Source organism: Trichomycterus rosablanca, chromosome 27 (genome assembly GCF_030014385.1).
Source record: "Trichomycterus rosablanca isolate fTriRos1 chromosome 27, fTriRos1.hap1, whole genome shotgun sequence".
Lineage (NCBI taxonomy): Eukaryota > Metazoa > Chordata > Actinopteri > Siluriformes > Trichomycteridae > Trichomycterus > Trichomycterus rosablanca.
Genome location: NC_086014.1, coordinates 4,834,501 through 4,850,950, shown reverse-complemented (window position 1 = coordinate 4,850,950; position 16,450 = coordinate 4,834,501). Strand labels below are relative to the sequence as shown.

Sequence of the window (16,450 nt, the reverse complement as noted above, 5' to 3'; positions counted from 1 at the left end):
TACGTTTATGGCCGCTCAGGTGGCGCAGCGGTAAAAACACACGCTGGAACCAGAACTGGGATCTCGAATACATCGTATCGAGTCTCAGCTCTGCCTGCCGGCTGGGCTGAGCGGCCGCACGAACGACGATTATGACCTCTGCTGGCTGACTGATGGCGCCTGCACGGAGATGGGAAAAGAGTGCTGTCAGGGTGTGTCTCTCCGTACACAGTGCTGATCCGCATTGAAACTCGTCAAAGTGTAGGTGGTGGAATGCTGATGGAGTTATTAAACACCTCACGGTCACCGCTGGACTGAGAATAGTCCACCAACCAAAAATATTCAGTCGACAGCACCCCGTGGGCAGCGTCCTGTGACCGCTGATGGAAACAGCAGCGACAGATGAGCGATCGTCTCTGACTTTACATCTACGAGGTGGCCCGACTAGGTAGGAGCGTCTAATAGAGTGGACAGTGAGCGGACACGGTATTTAAAAACTCCAGCACAACACACACTAACACACCACCACCATGTCAGTGTCACTGCAGTGCTGAGAATGATCCACCACCTAAATAATGCATGACAGTATGTAGAGAAACAGATGGACTACAGGCAGTAAAGTGGAGCTGATAAAATGGACAGTGTGAATAGAAACAAGGAGGTGGTTTTAATGTTCTGGCTGATCAGTGTATGAATCATACGTATGGCAAACTCCGCAGGTCTACAAACACTCTTCTCTTCTAGAACCCTCAATCCACGTGGCTTAGCAAATATCAAGAGGTTCCAAGCGCTCAGGACTGCACCGCTTCCAGTTTTCGAGTTCTTTTGCTGAGGGCTTAACAATCTGCAGCACAGTCAAGTATCTGATGATGGCAGAATCTGAATCGGCTCTCGACAAAGTCCTCGCTCCATATGCACTATCATTAGGTGCCTAATGTGCCGAAAGCGGAAGCCAACTAAGCCTTTTTGGCAAAAAAAAAAAAGAGTAGCTAGTGATGGTATAGATCTGTGTTAACGAACACTGCCCCAAAGACGTCGGCTGTTAGTGAAGCGGTCGGGATCTGCGGTCAGAAATGAACAACTTTATCACGTGTTTAATTCGGTTTCATCCGTGCTACGCGGTACACGCTCACATGAGCGAAGGAAGATGAAAGGCTAGCTCGGTTTGACTGAATTGCTGACGGTTTGCGACAACAGCCCAGGCTAAAGTTAATGATGTGATCAATGCTGACATTCCGAACATCATTAAGTTATCCGCACGAGGTCTCTAAACGTTTAATCAGCTGTTTTGTCCCGCTGCAAAGCAAAGCATTAGGGGTCTGTCTGAAAACCTAGCGAGCTCTCTGCACAGACGGCATTTATGTCATCGTACGCGCTCCAGAAAGAAGGATGTCTAAATTCTGAGATACCTTAAAATGCTGCATACTGAGGTGCCTTAATTCTGAGTGATTGTGGGTGTGTTCGAAAACCCAGTGAGCTCTCTACATAAACGGCATTTATGTCATCCTGCGCGCTCCAGAGAAGGAGGCTGTTTGAAATCCTAGATGCCTTGATACCCTCACTAGTAAGGTATCTTAAAATTTCAACGCTACTTTGACTCAAGAATGAGGGGCGCATCTGATGCTGCCTTAGCGGCGAAGGCAATCCCAGCATTCAGTGCGGCACAACTTTTGGCAGACGGTGCAGAGAAACAAACCGTTTTCGGTACACGAAGGGAGATGTTAGTTGACAAAGTCGACGTTGTGCCACCCCGTCTAGAGCTGGGCGGTTCCTGAATCACCCGGGTTAACGATTCGGATCTTCGTACTGAATCAGGACTCACGAGTCCGAGGTCTCTACGAGTCCTCTCACAAGGCGGGTGGGCGGGCTCACCGGAAACACCGCGGACTCAGATAATTCGGCTGAACCGGCATGCTATTATTATTATTATTATTATTATCAATAGTAGTATAGATTAGTAATGCAGCATATTTTCCTGTAAGCAAAACAACATGTAGTTACCACTTAAGGAGTATCATAGCCGTTCCCCATGGAAATGTATCGACTGTTTGTTTTGGTGCCACTGTGGCTGCCTGACTGGGTCAAGTTCCCATGGCAATTTGTTGTTCACCATCCCCCTTGAACCCTTGACCCATTAATATACCCATGTAGGTGATTGGTAGGTGAGTCCACCTCCCTCTCCCCCATCCGTGTCCCTGTCCCACATGATCAAGATTCCACTTGTCACTGATAAGAGAAGTGTAAGGTGCCAAGAGAATTAAGAGAGAGGGATTTATTTACAGAAGATGAGTGGACGGAAGACAAGCGATATTTGGATGTGGACATTACTGAGTGATCCGGTAAAATGAACCGAATTTACCACCACTAACCCCATCCTGTTGGTTTGAACATTAATAAGATTAAGCAAAATAAAAGCCAGAACTAGAAACTAATCAAACAACTACATTTTTAAAGTGATCAGTGACTTCTCTAAGCTGAGCTTATACAGATGCACACTGGAGACCTATATTAGCGTTGACAAGTCGACCTTTCGGACCGTCATAATACAGAAATAATGGATTTTATGTTCTTCAGGCCTCCACAAAATACATAGTTGCAGAATGTTACCAGCATAGAGTTAAAAAACCAGGGTCTGTTATGGTACTGGGGTGTTACTGAGGCCAAGACATGGACATCTCACATATACAGTGCCTTGCAAAAGTATTCAGCCCCCTTGAACTTTTCAACCTTTTGCCACATTTCAGGCTTTAAACATAAAGATATGAAATTGTAATTTTTTGTGAAGAATCAATAACAAGTGGGACACAATCGTGAAGTGGAAAGAAATTTATTGGATATTTTAAACTTTTTTTAGAAATAAAAACCTGAAAAGTGGGGCGTGCAATATTATTCAGCCCCTTTACTTTCAGTGCAGCAAACTCACTCCAGAAGTTCAGTGAGGATCTCTGAATGATCCAATGTTGACCCAAATGACTGATGGTGATAAATAGAATCCACCTGTGTGTAATCAAGTCTCCGTATAAATGCACCTGCTCTGTGATAGTCTCAGAGTTCTGTTTAAAGCGCAGAGAGCATCATGAAGACCAAGGAACACACCAGGCATGTCCGAGATACCGTTGTGGAGAAGTTTAAAGCCGGATTTGGATACAAAAAGATTTCCCAAGCTTTAAACATCTCAAGGAGCACTGTGCAAGCGATCATATTGAAATGAAGGGAGTATCAGACCACTGCAAATCTACCAAGACCCGGCCGTCCCTCTAAACTTTCAGCTCAAACAAGGAGAAGACCGATCAGAGATGCGGCCAAGAGGCCCATGATCACTCTGAATGAACTGCAGAGATCTACAGCTGAGGTGGGAGAATCTGTCCATAGGACAACAATCAGTCGTACACTGCACAAATCTGGCCTTTATGGAAGAGTGGCAAGAAGAAAGCCATTTCTCAAAGATATCTATAAAAAGTCACCTGGGAGACACACCAAACATGTGGAAGAAGGTGCTCTGGTCAGATGAAACCAAAATCGAACTTTTTGGCCACAACGCAAAACGTTATGTTTGGCATAAAAGCAACACAGCTCATCACCCTGAACACACCATCCCCACTGTCAAACATGGTGGTGGCAGCATCATGGTTCGGGCCTGCTTTTCTTCAGCAGGGACAGGGAAGATGGTTAAAATTGATGGGAAGATGGATGGAGCCAAATACAGGACCATTCTGGAAAAAAACCTGTTGCAGTCTGCAAAAGACCTGAGACTGGGACGGTGATTTATCTTCCAACAAGACAATGATCCAAAACATAAAGCAAAATCTACAATGGAATGGTTCACAAATAAACTTATCCAGGTGTTAAAATGGCCAAGTCAAAGTCCAGACCTGAATCCCATCGAGAATCTGTGGAAAGAGCTGAAAACTGCTGTTCACAAACGCTCTCCATCCAACCTCACTGAGCTCGAGCTGTTTTGCAAGGAAGAATGGGCAAAAATTTCAGTATCTCGATGTGCAAAACTAATAGAGACATACCCCAAGCGACTTGCAGCTGTAATCGCAGCAAAAGGTGGCGCTACAAAGTATTAACGCAAGGGGGCCGAATAATATTGCACGCCCCACTTTTCAGTTTTTTATTTCTAAAAAAAGTTTAAAATATCCAATAAATTTCGTTCCACTTCACGATTGTGTCCCGCTTGTTGTTGATTCTTCACAAAAAATTACAATTTAATATCTTTATGTTTAAAGCCTGAAATGTGGCAAAAGGTTGAAAAGTTCAAGGGGGCTGAATACTTTTGCAAGGCACTGTATAAACGTGTTGTACGGCTGTTCTCAAATCGACGTCTTTTAAACTTGACAATGCGTCGCGACGACGGCCGTGTGATCAGAGCACGCGGGTGCTAGACTGACCTGTCTGCAGTCCCCGTCTCTTATTGAAACTGTGATGCTTTGTTCTCTTAAGTGCAAATTAAAAGAACAAAGCCTCCACAGACTGAATAACTGGGGAATAATGGAATAATTAATAAGATAATGTCTTCAGTCTAAAGCTGATGATTTATTACAGAGTGAGAAAAGGAGACAAAGAAGTAAAAAAAAAGAAAGAAGGAATAAATGAATTAATATTTGCACATACGAGACGAGATAAAACGGTAGATAATTCCTTTAAAGATACTGTCAAAATCTAATTTGTAAAGGAAAACGGGAATACGCAGCCTAATAATTTATTACCTCATTTAGTCCTTTAGTTAAGTAGTGAACGACCAGGCGTGCAACGATGACAGATCTGCAGCTGTGGACAATTTAAATCCTTAATAGGAAACAAGTTTTTCATCGATTGAAGACTCAAAAGCTGTGACAGGCTGCTCACAAATCTGCTTAGGAAGCTGTGTCTGAACTTCCTGATCTATACTGATGTCTTTTTACAGCTTGGACGTCTCGACAGTTTAGATTAGTTTAGATGTCAGAATCATTTTTTTTTCTACTTAAAGCAGGTGCAGCTGTCTGATGTGCTATATGACTACACCGATCAGCCGTAACATTAAAACCACCTCCTTGTTTCTACTCACACCGTCCATTTTACCAGCTCCACCTACCATATAGGAGCACTTTGCAGTTCTACAATTACTGACTGTTTTCACCCTGTTCTTCAATGGTCAGGACCCACAAGGGACCACCACAGAGCAGGTATTATTTAGGTGGTGGATCATTCTCAGCACTGCACTGACACTGACATGGTGGTGGTGTGTTAGTGTGTGTTGTGCTGGTATGAGTGGATCAGACACAGCAGCGCTCCTGGAGTTTTTAAATACCGTGTCCACACACTGTCCACTCTATTAGACGCTCCTACCTAGTCGTTCCACCTTGTAGATGTAAAGTCGGGGACGATCGCTCATCTATTGCTGCTGTTTGAGTCGGTCATCTTCTAGAGCTTCATCAGTCGTCGCATCAGTGAACGCTGCCCACGGGGCGCTGTTGGCTGCAGTGCTGAGAATGACCCACCACTTAAATAATACCTGCTCTGTAGTGGTCCTGTGGGGGTCCTGACCATTGAAGAACAGGGTGAAAGCAGGTTAAAAAAGCATGCAGAGAAACAGATGGAATACAGTCAGTAATTGTACTACAAAGTGCTTCTATATGGTAAGTGGAGCTGATAAAATGGACAGTGAATGTAAAAACAACGTTATGGCTGATCGGTGTATTTATTTATTAGGATTGGAAGGTGATGTATTCCACTTTGGTTCCATTTATGACAGATACGGGAAGAACATGCAAACTCCATACAGAGCTGCTTCACCGGGGGATCACACCAGTGCCATCATGCAGCCCTGGTTTATTTCTTAATTTATAAGAGACTATTTTTGCTCATTTGATGTTTGTAAGATCTCCATTTACGCTGATTAATCACTGAATTCATTAGAAATATTTCCACTCTGTAATGAAAAAAAAAAGGTCCATTTACCTCTCGCTCATTATTCTACATGGATGATGGAGAACAGCATAAAAAATGCTGCAACTCTCAAATCTTTAATGAACTCTTACTAACCCACTCTGCACACACACACACACACTATCCCCCCTAAGAACAGAGATATCTGGTAATCAACATCTGAGACAGAGAGAGCTTTGGCCGGCACGGTGCAGCTGAAAGGCGATCCCTCGCTTAACTCTTTCATCAGCGGGGTAATTAGCGTGGAGAAAAGGCTTAGTGCCAGCGCGCTAGTCGAGGTAACTTCACACTCTAATCCCCGACACAAATTGGATTTTCCTAGCGAGTATAAAAACGTCAAAACTCACACATACTTGGTCTTTTTTTCTTTCCCACTCGAGACAGAGCAAGGAAAACTGCCGGCAGACAGAACCCAGCTGAAGTGCGGCACCCACAACATCTGCCTCATGTGGCCATTGATTTAGCAATCGGTTTCTGGAGCCTATCCCAGCTTTTCAATGGGCGCAAGGCACACGGTAACACCCTGGATGGAACGCCAGTCCATCGCAGGGCATTCACATTTAGGGCAATTCAGTGTCTCCAATTAACCTGACCGCATGTTTTTCGACTGTTAAAGGAAACCCACACAGACACGGAGAGAACATGCAAACTCCACACGGAAAGGACCCGGACCGCCCCGCCTGGGGATCGAACCCAGGACCTTCTTGCTGTGAGGTGACACTTGTAGTCTAGTAGTTAAGGTACTCACTCACTCACTTTCCTAACCGCTTATCCAATCAGGGTCGCACATGGGGGTGGAGCCTATTCCAGCTTTTCAATGGGCGCAAGGCACACGGATAGGGCAATTCAGTGTCTCCAATTAACCTGACCGCACGTTTTTGGACCGTAGGAGGAAACCCCCGCAGACACGAGGAGAACATGCAAACTCCACACAGAAAGGACCCGGACCGCCCCGCCTGGGGATCGAACCCAGGACCTTCTTGCTGTGAGGCGACAGTTCTATAGGACACTTGTAGTCTAGTGGTTAAGGAACTCACTCACTCACTTTCTTAACCGCTTATCTAATCAGGGTGGCGGGGGGTGCTGGAGCCTATTCCAGCTTTTCAATGGGCGCAAGGCACACGGTAACACCTTGCCAGTCCATCACAGGGCAGACACACACACACACACACACACCCATTCACCTATAGGGCAATTCAGTGTCTCCAATTAACCTGACCGCACGTTTTTGGACCGTAGGAGGAAACCCCCGCAGACACGGGGAGAACATGCAAACTCCACACAGAAAGGACCCGGACCGCCCCGCCTGGGGATCGAACCCAGGACCTCCTTGCTTCTTCTTGCTGATTCGTTACTATGACGATTGAATGATTCGCATTTTTGGAGTGGATACCAAATGAGAGATGCTGCCGACGAGCCGAGTCTGAAGTGCTGTGTCTCAAACCGCATACTATACTAATAGTGTGGTATTCGGAACACCAGCCCGTTTACCGTCGCGGGGCCTGTCCTCGGCTTCGTACGCGCTTCACAGGGTGGATAGAGTGAGTTCATACCTAAATATATGATGTATGAGAGTAGGGTAATGTATAAGCTATTGTGTTGCTAGGCACATCCACATCCACATAATACATCTACTATCTCTATCCCCAAGGCTTGCAATTGCAAAATACGCTGCCACGTAAACAACATTTTTTTTAGGGACTGCTTTCTTCAACAAGACAATTCCAAGCCACTTTCTTTATGTGTTGGGTGGCTTCGTAGGAAAAAAAAAAAGCCTTCCTGCAGTCCCGACTTGCCTCCTACTGAAAACGTGTGGAGCATCACGGAGTGCGATGTACGACAACCAGCCGAGACCCCAGACTGTCGAGCAGCTGGTTTATTAATTAAATCAAACGGGAGTGGAAAACAAATTCCACTTTAACGTCGACAACAACTGGTGTCTTCGGATCAAATAAGACTGTTAAAAGAGAAGGTGATATTATGAGGTGGTAAACACACCCCTGTCACAATTTTTTTTTGGAGACTGGGTTTGTATAACAAAGTTTACATCATTAACTTTGTATTATTAAGAAACTTGAATAACAGAAGCAAAGAGGAGCCACACTTCTGTCCCAACTGTGACTCCCTCTGCCGCAGCAAGACCCCACCCTGACTGAAAAGAGTCACAGTTATCATGTGCCACCTCTGACATGTGCGGGAAGCCTTACAGAGAGCAGTATCGTGCACGTCACACGTTGAGCAATGAGGAACCCGATCAACCGTTTCGTCCCCCTCCTAATCGGTTGATAACATAGCTGAGATTATAATCGGGAGCTGGAGCCTATCCCAGCATTTCAATGGGCGCAAGGCACGCGGTAAAACCCCGGACGGGGCGCCAGTCCATCGCAGAGCAGACACACGTACACACACACACACACACACACACCCATTCACCTATAGGGCAATTCAGTGCAGACTGCATGTTTTTGGACTGTAGGAGGAAACCCACACAGACACTCCATACAGAAAGGACCCGGACCACTCGACCTGGGAATCGAACCCAGGACCTTCTTGCTGTGAGGTCAGGTTGATTGTCTTGCTGTGCGGGCTGAATGTTTTTGGACTGTGGGAGGAAACCGGAACGCCCCGCCAGGAAATCGAACCCAGGACCTTCTTGCTGTGAGGCAACAGTGCTACCCACCGAGCCGCCCTTGATTAAGGTACCGGACGAATGATCGAAAGGTCGCCGGTTCGAGCCCCACCACTGCCAGGCTGCCACCGTTGGACCCTTGAGCAAGGCCCTTAACACTGAATTGCTTAGACAACATACTACCACAGTATTGTAAGTCGCTTCGGATAAAAGCATCTGCTAAATACTGAAAATATAAATATGCTACCCACAAAGCCATCTATTAAGGATTCTCAGCAATGTTAGTGGTGTACTCAGATCATTGTAGGTACCGCTGACTGTAAGAGTGCAGCTAAAGCGCTCCCTGTCTCTCTCTCTCTGCTTTCTGACACATTGGCATCTCACGTCGTTCCTCATCTCGGTTGGAGCGTAGACGTACGTTTCTGCTTTCTAGCAATTCACAGTGAATCCAATATTCTGGAATGGATTCGGTCGGGCATTTTTTTCTTTTCATCTCTGTCTAATAAAACACACTCGGGGAACCTAATGCCTGCAGAAAGTCTAATATCAGGCCACTTTTATATCTGCTTTGTAGCTAGTGTTGCTGGGAAGTGTGTATGTGATTGGGTGTCGGTGTAAATCTGCCATTATGGAGCAGAAAAGTCTGCTTTGACTTTTTTTTTTTTATTACATCTGCACCGTACTATGTATCTTATAATACTGCAGGTGTCCAAAGTGTGTCTTACCTGATCCACGTCATCAGCTCCACAGTGTCAGGGTCATAAAATTCTCGGAGCTCGGAAAGTTCTTCCGTCAGTCTGGGCCAGAACTGCAGCACAAAAAGAACACGGTGCGGTGAGGGGAAACGGACAGGGAGTGCTAGAAAATTCCCAATACCACACACATAACCCTGACACGCACACATTTTCTGCTCGATTGCATATTGCATTTCTGCTGTTGACAGAGCAGAATTAACCCAGCAGGAGTAAAAATCCTCTTCAAATAAATACTCAACCCCTTCTGCACCGGTTCTTTCCCGCACGCCTGTCTGAGCTCTACGCTCCCCGCCCCGGCCTCCCCCCTCCAGCCCGGCCAGATTAGCTCCATGTGCAAACAGAAAAATGATCGCCCGCTGCAAATGTATTACCTTGTAACAAAGGAACGTCAGGAGAACAATGGGAACGGAGTATCTGATCAGCCTGAGCTGTGAAAACACACAAGCACAAATCATATTAACACAAAGCAGGGAGATGGTTTGAAGGTTCTCCGAGGTTCTCGCAGTAAGATTGTTACTACACTGCCACCTAGTGATAAACAGGGCTCAAGTTTCTGTGCTGTATATACTGAGCAGAACCAAAATCTCCAATGACATCGCAGAAGGGGTGAAACAGGGTACATCTTGGGAGTAAATCCAGTAAGTCATATCCAGTCTTGTTTAATCAGCTTACTTAAACACTGACTGTCACTCACACAGATCTGTAGTCTGATCTGCGTTAGTATCCGCTAACCCAAAGGAAAGAGCTTTCCAAGACAGAGCAGGTATTATTTAGGTGGTGGATCATTCTCAGCACTGCAGTTACAATGACATGGTGGTGGTGTGTTAGTGTGTGTTGTGCTGGTATGAGTGGATCACTCACTGTCCACTCTATCAGACACTCCTACCCAGTCGGTCCACCTTGGAGATGTAAAGTCAGAGACGATCGCTCATCTATCGCTGCTGTTTGAGTCGGTCATCTTCTAGACCTTCATCAGTGGTCACAGGACGCTGCCCACGGGGCGCTGTCGGTTGGATATATTTTTGGTTGATGGACTATTCTCAGTCCAGCAGGGACAGTGAGAGCCCAACACACACTAACACACCACCACCATGTATGTCAGTGTCACTGCTGTGCTGAGAATGACCCACCACCCAAATAATACCTGCTCTGCGGTGGTCCTGAGAGAGTCCTGACCATTGAAGAACAGCATGACAGGGGGCTAACAAAGCATGCAGAGAAACAGATGGACTACAGTCAGTAATTGTAGAAGTACAAAGTGCTTCTACAGTATATGGAGCTGATAAAATGAACAATGTCTGTACATTGCAAGCAATCGAGGGTTAAGGGTCTTGCTCAAGGGTCCAACAGTGGCAACCTGGCGGATGTGGGCCTTGAACCAGTGACCTTCCCGTTACTAATCCGCTACTTTAACCACTGTGCTACAACAAACATAGTTGCATGGTTATTGATGCAACTGTTAAATATTTAAACCCGTACTTTATATTGCCATGGTGGGATTGGACCAGTAAGATGGACTGTGTTTAATACTCATCCAAAGTATTAAAACCGTTTGGAGTCTGAGCCACGACCCTAACCCAGATCTGTACCCAACAACCTGTCAGTGGTTTGTGCCTTGTCCCTCCTCGGACCACTGTCAGTAGGCACTCATCACCTCTTGCTGTTTCTGAGATACTTTAACCCAGTTATCTAGCCAAAATTATGTGTGTGTGTGTGTGTGTGTGTGTGCATGTTTTAACCTTTCCTTCGGTGTTGCAGTGGATGACTCGCAGACACAGCGTCCACACCTCTTTACCGCACACCCCGAAGGCAGCAAAGGCACACATATGACCCGTCCACAGATATTTCATCCTGTAACCAGAGACGACAGACATCTGGCTTTTCGGCTGCTCGAGTGATATATATAAAAAAAAAAAAACAGCCACAGAGGCAGCGAGCCCATTATCTATGGATGAGACTCCACTTTCAGATCCGTTAGTATTCAAAAGACACCAAAGGGAATTCCCAATGTGATATATTGCAATCTCTTCAGTAAAATAATTCACTCAGCATTATTGTTTTTGCAGGAGGAGCTGAAATGGCTTGCAGCTTGTCTCGTCCTCTAATAAGAAAGAGATTAAAGATTTGAACTGCGACTATAAGAAGGAAAAACTGATAAAAATTTGAAATAAAAAAAAAAACAGATCGGTCTAAATCTTTATGAGACTTAAACTTTTGATAGTATGAACTGATATTAACTGGCTACTTGGCAGCCGCAGACGGTTTTCCATTCTGCTTACCACCTCCTTGTTTCACATAGAAGCACTTTGTAGTTCTACAATTACCGACTGTAGTCCATCTGTTTCTCTGCATGCTTTGTTAGCCCGCTTTCACCCTGTTCTTTAATGGTCAGGACCCCCACAGGACCACCACAGAGCAGGTATTATTTAGGCGATGGATGATTCTCAGCACTGCAGTGACACTGACATGGTGGTGGTGTGTTAGTGAGTGTTTTTAAATACCGTGTCCACTCACTGTCCACTCCTACCTAGTCGGTCCACCTTGTAGATGTAAAGTCAGAGACGATCGCTCATCTATTGCCGCTGTTTGAGTCGCTCATCTTCTAGACCTTCATCAAAGGTCACAGGACGCTGCCCACAGGGCGCTGTTGGCTGGATGTTTTTGGTTGGTGGACTATTCTCAGTCCAGTAGGGACAGTGCTGTGTCTGATCCACTCATACCAGCACAACACACACTAACACACCACCACCATGTCAGTGTCAGTGCAGTACTGAGAATGATCCACCATCCAAATAATACCTGCTCTGTGGTGGTCCTGGGAGAGTCCTGACCATTGAAGAACAGCATGAAAGGAGGCCAACAAAGTATGTAGAGAAACAGATGGACCACAGTCAGTAATTGTAGAACTACGAAGTGCTTCTCCAAGCATCCAGGATCCTTATATTCCCATGTTTAGACTTTTCTTTACCAAAATATGTAGAATAATAATTGAATGGTGCCTCCTGGAGCCAAGAGAGTTAAGGGTCTTGCTCAAGGGCCCAACAGTAGCCGCGTGGGAGAGCCGCGATAACCCACAGCTCTATCCTCTAAGCCACTACTGTCCCGAATATTAGTAATACTACCACTACTACTACTAATAATAATGAATATTTAAATTAAAGCATGTCAAAGCAATTCTCCACAATCAGAGGGGGGATCGGTCCTGCATCAGCTATACCAAGTAATCATGATGTGTTATACTGCTTTAGGTAATCAGCAAGAGATGCACAAGCAAAATAATTTAAGGCCTTTACATGAATAAAATCTTTCTCTATTACCTCATGGTGGAGAAAGCCAGCAGGCCAAAGAGGACTGTGTGTAGGAGGTTGTAGGCGACGTCTGGCCGCATGCTGATGGCTGCCTTCTCTTGGTATCCGGATGCTCGTCCGGCTCCAAAGTCCCTAGAAAACAAAATGTTTAAGACTGTGAATTATTTGGGAGTGTTAACAGTGGAGGAGAGGATGTGGGCACATGACAGGTATTGTGTTATAAATTTTTAATCAGGCATCTAGTTGATGTTTTATTTAAGGCACTGTGTGTACATGGATACATGCACTGAAAGCCCATTATATAACAATCTGGCTCGACATCACTAGTGCCACTTCTGCAATCTTGTTGCTGGTCCTGTATAGTTGGGATTTGTCCATTAAAACCACCTCCTTGTTTCTACACTCACTGTCCATTTTATCAGCTCCACTTTGTAGTTCTACAATTACTGACTTTTTAAACCTCCTTTCACCCTGTTCTTCAATGGTCAGGAGCCCCACAGGACCACCACAGAGCAGGTATTATTTAGGTGGTGGATCATTCTCAGCACTACTCAGACACAGCAGCGCTGCTGGAGTTTTTTAAATACCGTGTCCACTCACTGTCCACTCTATTAGACGCTCCTACCTAGTCGGTCCACCTCGTAGATGTAAAGTCAGAGACGATCGCTCATCTGTTGCTGCAGTTTGAGTCGGTCATCTTCTAGACCCTCATCAGTGGGTACAGGACGCTGCCCACGGGGCGCTGTTGGCTGGATATTTTTGGTTGGTGGACTATTCTCAGTCCAGCAGGGACAGTGAGGTGTTTAAAAACTCCATCAGCATTCCAGCACAACACACACTAACACACCACCACCATGTCAGTGTCACTGCAGTGCTGAGAATGATCCACCACTAAATAATACCTGTTCTATAGTGGTCCTGTGGGGGTCCTAACAAAGCATGCAGAGAAACAGATGGACTACAGTCAGTAATTGTAATAAAAGAACTACAAAGTGCTCCTATATAGTAAGTGGAGCTGATAAAATGGATAGCGAGTGTAGAAACAAGGCTGATCAGTGTATTTTATTTACTCTATCTGTATTTACTGTGTGCTGTAGCTGCTGTACACTCGAATGCCCCCCACAGGGATCAAAAAAGGAATCTTATACTGATCTTATCTTTTGCTGTAAACAAACAGGTCATATAAAAGTTGTCTTTGTTGAGAGAGGTACCTGAGGTTGGTAAAGGCAGCAAGTGCCAGTATGATGAGCAGGACCAAGAGAGTGCAGAGGTAAGGGTACACCAACAGAGTAGCAGCCAAACGCTCGAACGTGTCTAGAGGTAATAAGCCGAACGCCTCCTCACACAGATACAGACTAGCATCAAAATCCCTGAAAAACAAAGAAAGAACCACACTGAGAGGAGAACCATAAATCACACATTATGCCATGTTTTAAATTGTGTTTTAAAACCACCTCCTTGTTTCTACACTCACTGTCTATTTTATCAGCTCCACTTACCATATAGAAGCACTTTGTAGTTCTACAATCACTGACTGTAGTCCATCTGTTTCTCTACATGCTTTGTTAGCCCCCTTTCATGCTGTTCTTCAATGGTCAGGACCACTATAGAGTAGGTGTTATTTGATTGGTGGATCATTCTCAGCACTGCACTGACACTGACATGGTGGTGGTGTGTTAGTGTGTGTTGTGCTGGTATGAGTGGATCAGACACAGCAGCGCTGATGGAGTTTTTAAACACCTCACTGGCACTGCTGGACTGAGAACTGTCCACCAACCAAAAATATCCAGCCAACAGCGCCCCGTGAGCAGCGTCCTGTGACCACCGATGAACGTCTAGAAGATGACCGACTCAAACGGCAGCAATAGATCTACAAGGTGGACCGACTAGGTAAGAGTGTCTAACAGAGTGGACAGTGAGTGGACACGGTATTTAAAAACTCCAGGAGCGCTGCTGTGTCTGATCCACTCATACCAGCACGACACACAGTAACACACCACCACCATGTCATTGTACCTGCTCTGCGGTGGCCCTGTGGGGGTCCTGACCATTGAAGAACAGGGTAAAGGAGGCTAAAAAGGTATGTACAGAAATAGATCTACTACAGTCAGTAATTGTAGAACTACAAAGTGCTTCTATATGGTAAGTGATGCTGATAAAATGGACAGTGGTGGTTTTAATGTTATGGCTAATCAGTCTATGTTTTTGCAATACTCATTAGATTCGGTCATGATTTCATTTCTGAATGAATCGATTAACTGTGATGAATAAGTGTGATTAGAATACCGTGATTACAATTTTAGCCACCACCGTGCAGTCAGTAAACGCTAGATAAAATTAAGCTAATGTTTATGGTACAGGTTTCATTATTATTACCATCATTACTGCACTGACTTCATTGCTTTTGCGATATCGGATGAAAAGCAGTCGAGCCAATAAAGTGATTAAACCGAAATTGAATAGGAGGGCGAGAAAGAATAAATGTATAAAAAGGAAAAGCCTCGTATAATGCGAACTAAAGGTGCGATACCATCGTTAAGCCCGGGAGGCAGGGTTTAATGTAAAAATCGCTGTAATATCTACCGAACGAGCAAATCCTTCTGCGTTCCAGATGACATTTTTTAAAGCATCGGGGCTTTTAATAAATCACAGAGGATTAATGGATGCGTCTAGTCTGGGTGCAGGCCTGAATCCTGAATCAAATACTTCATTAATGCTACTGATTGATGATAAAAGGCTTAAATACCAGTACAGATCTTACCTCGTGGCCCCTAAGCCAAACTTGGCCTTTATGAACTTAAAGATGTGCTCGTCTGATCTCAGCTGCAGGGCCTTCTGTCAATTAGAATCACAGAAAAGAGAAAAGGACTGTAGGGTGAACCAGTTTATATAATCAGATTTATATACCAGTTTTTTTCTATAGTGGAAGAGTGGGAACTACACACTGGTTTGGCCGGCTGCCTTACTGAGGGGAGATGAAGAGAGGAACATTATATACATGGGTAGCACTGTCGCCTCACAGAAAGAAGGTCCTGGGTCCGGGTCCTTTCTGTGCAGAGTTTGCATGTTCTCCCCGTGTCCGCGTGGGTTTCCTCCGGATGCTCCGGTTTCCTCCCACAGTCTGCCCTGCGATGGACTGGCGCCCCATTCAGGGCGTCACTGTGTGCCTTGCACCCAGTGAAAAGCTGGGATAGGCTCCAGCACGTCTCCCTCCCCCACTACAGGTAGAGCAGGTATTAGGAGTGTCTAATAGAGTGGACAGTGAGTGGACACGGTATTTAAAAACTCCAGGAGCGCTGCTGTGTCTGATCCACTCATACCAGCACAACACACACTAACACACCAGCACCATGTCAGTGCCAGTGCAGCGCTGAGAATGATCCACCTCAGGTTTAAATGGTATGTAGAGAAACAGATGGACTACAGTCAGTAATTGTAGAACTATATGGACCGTGAGTGTAGGACCGTAAAATAAAACCTCTCCTGAACAAAAAGTGCCCGAATAAACAGGAGTGTTTTGTGAGGAATGGCAACCCGCGTTAAACAGCGTGCCGAATCAACCATGTGGACGAATTTTCCGCTGCGGCGACCCCTAACAGAGGCAGGCGAAACAAAACACAAACGACCCAGTCAGCACCAGACAGCACCGGTATCCCTGTGGCACTCAGACTGCGGAGAGGTCCTGTCTCCTAAGAGCTTACCTTGGCTAAATTATTGATGACGAAGGTTAACGCGAGCACCAGGAGCGCGTGGAGAGACAGCTTTGCTACACGCACAAGGAAACCTCCCGTCTTCAGCCCCGTCTAAGACGCAGCAAAGAAAGATGTGAAGAGAAGAAACAGAAAAAA

At 45.4% G+C, this 16,450-nt stretch overlaps 1 protein-coding gene across 3 annotated transcripts in view; it reads right to left on the bottom strand.

Annotated features, from left to right (window-relative positions):
• The window catches only part of dpy19l3 (dpy-19 like C-mannosyltransferase 3), a 51,399-nt gene that overhangs the window by 12,538 nt on the left and 22,411 nt on the right, over positions 1 to 16,450 (bottom strand). For all 3 annotated transcript variants that reach the window (XM_062989735.1, XM_062989734.1, XM_062989736.1), the window contains 7 exons: positions 16,304 to 16,405; positions 15,364 to 15,437; positions 13,814 to 13,972; positions 12,612 to 12,734; positions 11,034 to 11,145; positions 9,666 to 9,722; positions 9,265 to 9,347 (listed from right to left, as the gene is read on the bottom strand). In XM_062989735.1, the coding sequence (XP_062845805.1) occupies positions 9,265 to 9,347; positions 9,666 to 9,722; positions 11,034 to 11,145; positions 12,612 to 12,734; positions 13,814 to 13,972; positions 15,364 to 15,437; positions 16,304 to 16,405 (710 nt within the window). The remainder of the gene's footprint in view (positions 1 to 9,264; positions 9,348 to 9,665; positions 9,723 to 11,033; positions 11,146 to 12,611; positions 12,735 to 13,813; positions 13,973 to 15,363; positions 15,438 to 16,303; positions 16,406 to 16,450) is intronic.